The sequence below is a fragment of the Chinchilla lanigera genome, unplaced genomic scaffold (genome assembly GCF_000276665.1).
Source record: "Chinchilla lanigera isolate Chin_1 unplaced genomic scaffold, ChiLan1.0 scaffold00012, whole genome shotgun sequence".
NCBI classification, from domain to species: domain Eukaryota; kingdom Metazoa; phylum Chordata; class Mammalia; order Rodentia; family Chinchillidae; genus Chinchilla; species Chinchilla lanigera.
The window spans coordinates 27,887,710-27,895,306 of NW_004955413.1; the positions used below are offsets into that span (position 1 = coordinate 27,887,710).

At 57.8% G+C, this 7,597-nt stretch overlaps 1 protein-coding gene across 2 annotated transcripts in view; it reads right to left on the reverse strand.

Moving 5' to 3' along the window:
* Window positions 1-6,084, reverse strand: part of Nfam1 (NFAT activating protein with ITAM motif 1) — a 28,122-nt gene extending 22,038 nt beyond the window's left edge. The window contains exon 1 of one of the 2 annotated variants that reach the window (XM_005379417.2): window positions 5,918-6,080. In XM_005379417.2, the coding sequence (XP_005379474.1) occupies window positions 5,918-5,972 (55 nt within the window). In that variant the 5' untranslated portion in view covers window positions 5,973-6,080. Of the gene's footprint in view, window positions 1-5,917 lie in introns of both variants that reach the window. The other variant, XM_013511660.1, reaches the window with a different exon arrangement.
* Window positions 6,085-7,597: the final 1,513 nt, after the last annotated feature.

Below are 7,597 nucleotides of genomic sequence, written 5' to 3' on the forward strand. Positions count from 1 at the left end.
TTCTGGCCCCTCGGTGAATCTGATCAAATGTGCCGGCTCCCGGCCACCAAATCCTCCTGGGCCAAACCCCCTCCATCCTGACTTCTCTGCCGTGGGCTCCCCGAGATCCTGCGCCCTCAGGCACAAACTCTCCACATCCAGCTGTGGCTCCAGCTGTTTCTGCCCTTGACCCTGACCCCGCCCTCCGCCCTTTTTGGCCCTCCTGGGCTCCCCGAGCCGCTCCCTGCTGACTTCGCTTTCTCTGCTTTTCCTACACTGTCCACTTCAAAAGCTTGGATGCTCATTCTTGGCTCTGCCCACGGTGGGGCCCGCCGTGCTCTGCCTGCCTCTTCGAACTGCAGGTGGGCGGGGGAGGGGGCGGAGGGCACCACAGAGAAGGTAGGCTAACAGTGTGACCTTGATAAACAGCTCGGATGTCCCCAGGTGGGTGTCACCAGGAAAGAGGAAACCTTCCCAGCCAAGAGAACCATAGGCGCGAGGGCTTAGGGATGGGACGAGCTGACTTCTCCCTCTGGGGTTCCTCAGCAGCTCAGAGGCAGGTGTGGCCGTGAGGGCAGAAGCCCGGGAGAAAAGGCCAGCCCAGGCCGCACAGGCTCTCAGCTGCTGGCTGACAGCGGGGTCGAGGCTGCGTGTGGTTGGGCTCTGTGGACCTCCTGCTCCTTAGGACAGGTCTTTGCATCCCCAGCAGATGCAACAGGTATGCACATTTGAAATATAACGCATAGCCTAGGGCCTTTACAAATGCACCCTTTGACCTCTGACCAACGGCACAGGCCAGTGTCCACCGACTACGTGAGGAGCAGCCCACCTGGCGGGAGGCCATCAGCAAGCAGCAGGACCTGGTCCTGGGCTTTGGAGGGCTCTGGCTCCAGCCTCCTCTTTCCCCACCACCGCAGGAGCAGACACCCAGCCAGGACCACCACGCCGCCTCTTTGGCTCTTCCTGACACCCTGCACAGCCCCCAGCCCCTAGACCTCAGCTCCGGGGCACTGACACTCATCAGACGGACCTTCAGAGGCAGCCACTCCTGAGCTCCAGCCAAGACACCGCGTAGCACTGCTGGCCAGAGTCCCTCCTGCGCTGGGCCCGCAGGAGGTCCTGTTCTGGCAACATCAGGCGGCGTCTAGGGACAGTGAGTCACCAGCGCTATAAGGACCTGGAGAGGCCATGGTGAGACCGTCAGCCTCTGAGGATCCCGATCCCCAAGCACAGAGGAGGGGTGACAGGGGATAGCTACTGGGCTCAAAGGAGCCTGGCGGGCAGGATGCCCGCAAACTCATAGCCTGCAGAAGTAAGAACCAAGTTCCATCACCCACCAAGCTCTCCGACCCTGAGTCGTAGCCGAGGCCTCCCAGCCCCTCCCCAGGGGTCCCTGGTGCCGGTGCCTGCGCCTGCGATGGTTCCTTGTAGATCCTGGTGAGCGGGGGAGAGGCAGATCCTGTCTCCATAGCTACGGCTCCCTAGCACCCCATGCCCAAGGGGCTTGGTACTCTGCCCATGCTGGAGAGGAGCCTGTGGCCCCACCTCCCACCTGGATGACCACCTAGACCTGTCTCACCTCTTGGTGGCACCTCAGCTCCACCCTGCTTATGACTCCTAGGGCTGTCTGTTATCATTACACTTTCCTGAGCATGCCCCGGGTGCCAGGCCCCTGCTGGGTACCAGGGATGTGAAACCACACGAGCCCAGGCAGTCCCTGCCTTGTGGACACTCACTACCCATGGCAGAAGTAGCTTCAATAGGCCCTGGAGATGCCAAACGCAGTCACACAGTCACACACACACACACACACACACACACACACACACAAGTTCACAGCCCCAAACGGGAAGCCCCTGAAGTGCCCAGCATCACTAAAGAAGTCACAGTAGAGCCATTCACTGGGCTGCCCCTCAGCAGGAGTCCACAGTCGTGTTCCCCACAGTGAAAATCATGGGCATCTTTCTGGGCCATGCCATCTGCATCCCAGCTTCTCAACTCTACCATCATAGCCGGAAGCAGCTACACGTGACCCGTGAACAAGTTTGTGTAGCTGTGTTCCAACAAAACTTTATGGATGTGGAAATTTGAATTTTTAAAAATTTTTACACATCACAAAATATTCTTCTTTTTATAGAATGGAGTACTACTCTGCCATAAAGAAGCATACGCTCAAGACATTTGTAGGAAAATGGATGTACCTTGAGACCATACTCTTAAGTGAAATAAATCAGACACACATGTGTGAATACCACATTGTTTCTGTGGTGTGAGAAACTGAAAGTGTAAGTAAGGACCAAAATGTATTTTGAAATAGGAAGAAAATGTTCAAATGGGAAGGGGAACAAGAAAGAGGAGAGGGGGGAGAAGAAAGAAGAGAAAGGTAAAAAAAAAATGAGAAAAGAAGGAAAACATGGAAACAAAGCTTTGTAAATGGGGAGGGGAGGAGGGGTTGAAGGGAGGATAGGGGAATGGGGAAAAAAAGAAGTTATATCATGTACAGGTACAAATTCTCTGTGATGAATGTGATGGTGATGTATATCTAAAATGTACCAATAAAATCTAATGTAAAAATTTTTTTCTTTTGATTTTTTTTTTCCCCAACCATTCAAAAACATAAGAAACCATTCAGAACCCCCAGACCATATCAAAAGGGGCAGAGGGGTGGATTTAGCTTGAGGGCTATAGTCTGCTACTCTTGCTCTACGGCAATGAAAACAAGTTTCAGCCACACCATCAACTCCATATGCTTTAAAAGGCAAAATGCTGAAAGAAGGAAGCACATCCCAAAGAATATACACAGTAGCATCGCAATTATACCACGTTCAAACACAGGCAAAGTAGGCAGGAATATAGCTCAGTGGAAGAATGTTTGCTCTGGGCTCCATCCTCAGAACCAAAAACCAAAACAAGCAAACTAGTCTATATGGTTTAATGAGGTACTAAATAATAAAGGTATAAAGAAAGGCCAGCAATGATTACCCTAACACAAGGTGATGCCCCTCAGTCCACCCTCTGAGAGAGTATCTTGGGAAGAATGTTCTGGAACATTCTGGAATGAACCAGAATGTTCTTTTCCATCTTGGCCTGTGTAGTAGTCACACAGAACTTTGTTGTACAGCATTTATTATTCAGCACTGTACTTTTTTGTATTATTTTTCATAATCACAAAGGAGAAAGCAAAGAAGATAGGACAGGTACCTGAACCCTTACCTGGCAGGCATTTGTAATCCTCCAGGAAGGGTCTTGCATTCTACTTCTCTGTGAGACTCCACTCAAACAGAACCTCTCAGCAGTCCTTCCCCCGGCTCTGCCTTCTGGCCTCCCAGCCTTTATTCATGCTGTGTGCCCCCCACCCCGCCTGCTCCCCCTCCTCCTGCCACAGGGCCCCGCCAGCCAGCCGGCAGCCTTTCCAGCACTCCCGGGCCCCACCTCCGCCCGCCTCTGCCTCCTGAGCTCTCTATTGGCATTAGACAAAGATGAAAAGCAGAGGGCAACGGTGACAGAGGCCCGAGCGGCGGGAAGGGAGGCAGGAAGCCCTGGCCTGGAAAAGGCAGAGCACCGATACATCTTTTGGACAACAAAGGCAGCCGTCCCACCTGAGGTCAAAGCCAGTGGCAATTTCCACCTGGGGTCCTGTTCTCGGGGCGAGTCCCACAGTTCCCAGCAGGGGAGTGCGGGGCCTGGGGCTCACTCTCCTCCATCCCTCCCGCGAGAACTGGTCCTCCTCAGTGGGTGTGTGAGAAATCAATACAGCTCAGAGCTCTGGAAGGGCCGGGCAGAAAAAGCAAACTGACATTTTTGGGAATACACTGAGGCCCAGAATTAGGAAGTGAATGGCCTAAGGGCACACGGCCTTGAAGAGGAAAGATGGGCCTTCAACTCAGGGGTGGCCGCCCGGGTCCTGGGGGGTGCCTGGGCCTGGTGGAAAGGTGTGAGAACAGCAGTGCTTGCCGAGGGCTCTGCAGAGGCAAGCAGGCCCAGGCCCAGCCCCCAGCAGCCGCAGGAGCAGTGGGAGAAGGGCTGGCAGCAAAGAGGTCGGCAGGGACAGGACTCCGTGAGTCCTTGGTGTCTCAGGTTTCAGTTGGCCCTGCTGGCTGCTGATATGATGGGTACTAAACTTCTGCCAGTCCTCAGGATGTCCCAAGGCAGGATGGGCATTATCATGGTACCCATTTAACAGATGAGACAACTGAGGCACAGCAATGTTAAATAATTTACCCAGTGTCCCAGTGCCAGAGGCAGAGCCCTGCTCACATCCCAACTGAGAGTGCTGCATGTCCCCGGGCTGCACATCTAATCCTATATCCTGTTGTGTCCGGGCGTGGTCCAAGGACACGGGGCAGGCCTCGGTGAGGACACTGATAACGTCCTCAGGGATACCATGAGGCTGTGCGCCGCAGACTGTAGCTTGCAGTGGGGCGGGGTAGGGGGCTGGGGGAGGCAGAATCCCTGCCTTCAAACCCAGAGGGAGGCAGGAGTGTGGGAAGGGATGTTGGGCAGCACCCGAGAAAGGAGACGTGTTTGCTGCTGCAGTGGGGCTCAGGTGACTGTGGGGTGCTTTCCCGTCTTGTGAAAGAGCAGGAAGCATTTCTCTCTGCTATAGCATTTGTTGCAATATTGCAAAAAAGCCTGTTTTTGTTTGCAGTTCCTGCTGTTACAAAAGAGGTTTCCACAGAGGCAGCAGCAGGGCCTGGCGGAGCCTCTTCCAGCCAGGTGGGGTCTGCTGGGGGCTTTGGGGGTGGCAGGACCGCACAGAGAGAAAGGATGGGGCTTGGGGAATGGACTTAAAGTGACTGAGTGGGGTTCAAAGACATTGTCCCCGCAAGCCGCTCTGGTCATCTCTGCCCCTGGCTGCGGGGGTAAGAGGTACGGCAGGCTTTTCCAGGAGGGCATTCTTCACAAAGAAAGGGGAGAGGCGCCTGGGCCCGCCGGCCAGCCATCCTGGCTGGGCCTGAGGTTGAGCTGGGCCTGACCCTGACCTCTACCTACCTGGACCTCTGTCTCTACGATGGTGCTGTGGGGACATTAGGTGGTAGTTAGATGCCGTGAGGGTGGGCAGCAGGTACCCGGCTAAGGGCTTGATAAAGGCTAGTTCACAACCATCAGGGTAACTGTTTACACTATGAATGGAAGTGTGGGGAGACACAGAATGGGGGTTGGGGCAGCTCCCAGAAGCCTCACAAAAATCTAAGTGGATACCAAGGAAAAGCGTCCACCCTGCACAGCGGGCGGTCCCTGGCCAGGATGAACTCACCCCGAAGCCACCCACTGTGTGGCCCGGTTTGGATCCAAGCCACCCTGCTCCCGGGAGCCTGGGACCTGGAGAAGGGCCCCAGCGCTGTTCCCTGTCATAAAATACTCCACTGTGTCTCAAGAGGTGGGAGGTGCTGCCCCCTCTGGCGGCCATGACAGTTCGGGGCCCCGGGCTGCCTCGCTGGGGGTGGCTGGCCCCTGGCCTTCCCTCTTCCCTGGTGGCTGTGTTCCTTGCCGGCTTCAACTCAAGGGAGTTCCACCACGTCGGCACCTAAGATCTGCTGGGCGGGCGGCGAGCTCACCCTCCCCACTGACCCCACACTCCGCCCCACCACACGACGCCCACCCTCCTTGTTTAGGGCCAGGAGGCCAGGCTAGGCCAGGGGAGGGGGACCTGTTAACACAACGGCGAAGGAAGACAGCAAGGTCCCCCGTCCTTTCAAAAGCCACCTTGGCAAGGCATTAGCTAAACACCTCCGCGGTCCCTGAAGGCTTCCCCTGTGAAGTTGGCAGTGTTCAAACAGCCAGCAGCAAGTCCCCCGAGACAGGTCCCCAGGAATTAGCAGCACGGTCGGATGAAAGGCGCTCTGATGTGTGTGTGTGTGTGTGTGTGTGTGTGTGTGTGTGCGCGTGCGCGCGTATGAGAGAGAGACAGAGAGGGACTGGAGAAGACAGACAGTACCTGTCAGCTGCAGGGTCCAAGGCACCAGGAACAAAGCGAGGAGCCGGGGCGCCATGAGGGGGCTGGCCGGAGCCCGCCACCACAGAAGCCAGCTCTCTATCCAAGGCCGCCTCGACTGGGGCGCTTGGATCCTGCGCCTCCTTCCTCTTTAGCTCCTGGAAGGGACAGCCCACACCAGCACCACAGTTCCCTTTTGTGTTCCCACAAGCTCCTCCCGGCCCACTCTTCTGCTTCTTCAAGGCTGCCCCGGCACCCCCTCACCCCAACCCCACGCTTCCTCTCAGAGAGTGGGAACAGCCTGGTGGGGCCGGCGCCAGGGACAAATGTGGGCTTCGACTTGTCCAGGCCGCATGGCGGGAGAAGAGCTGGGGTCTGGGACCCAGGAACAGGTGGTCAGCCTTCCCCGGCCCCTCTCAGCAGAGGTCCTGTCCAGGGAACAGTGGTGGCCAGGCAGAAGAGGGCACAAGGTTTCCGTGAGTGACCTCGGGTCCCAGGTTAGCACTTCACCTCTGAGACAATTTTAAAATGACCACAACCACGTCTACACACGTCCCCTGTGAGGAAGTGCTCTGAGAATTCCTCGGCACTGTGCTACCAAGGAATAGGCTTTGCGGGGGGTGGGAGGACGGACGGGGTGAGGGTGAGGGTGAGAAGCCACATAACCCTGGCCCTAGAGAAGCCCCAGTGCCGCCTGGGACCCAAGGGCAGGCTGCCACTAAGTGCCCAGCCGTGGACTGCTGTGGCCCGGAAGATGCCCCGGGACACCACCTGCCTCAGCTGTGACTCCTCCCTGTGGCTTCCCTCAACCTCAGCTCCCCAGCCCCCCACTGTGCCACACGAGCTGCTTCTCCGCCTGGCTTCAGGCCCGGCCCTGTCCTCCCCCACGCAGGCACAGTTGGTGTCTGCTGCACTCGGGGGCACAGCTAGGTGGCCGCCCACAACCTGCAGAGGAATACACTTGCCCTCAGCGCCCGAAGGAGACGCCGTGGGCCTGAGGCGAGATGACGACGTGCCCAGGGTCAGGGCAGGCCTGCGGGGCCGGATTCTGGGGGCCAGGCCAGGTGATGCCCAAGACCTTCTCCCCAGGCTCCTCATACACATCTGGGGGGCACCCTGGCTACAGCCCCGCAACGTGGCCGTGGACCGCCTTTCAGCGCTTCCCCGAATCCCTTCTCCCCCGCCTCTTCGCACGTGAGTGATGGAAGGCAAGGGTGTGGGGGCCGGAGGGCGGCAAGTGGGAGCGGGGCCACCCAGCAGGTGCCGGAGACCAGGAACACAAGGCGTTCAGGCGCACGGGGGTGGAGCGGGCAGGGACCCCGGCGGCACCGACTGTTGATCCATCACGGTAGCGCATGATCGCACGTGTCACAGCGAGACACAGATAATCTGCTTCACGCTGCTCCCCAGCTCCTGGGGGGAGCGGCTGTCGAAGCACCTCGATGCCGTGGTGATAGACGGCGTGTTAACGCCTGGGCGCACCGGGAGCGTCTTAAAGACATCAGGCTGTGCCTCCGCGAGTCTCGTTCCGGCTTGGCACCGGGAGGCGGCCGGGTGCCAGGCTGCACAGAAACGTGGAGCCTGCTCCTCCCACACGGGCGCTGCCCCCACGCCTGCCCAGGTGCCAGCCCGCTGCTCCTGCCCGTCTGCCGCGGCTGCTCTGCACCCGCCGAGCTCCTCTGG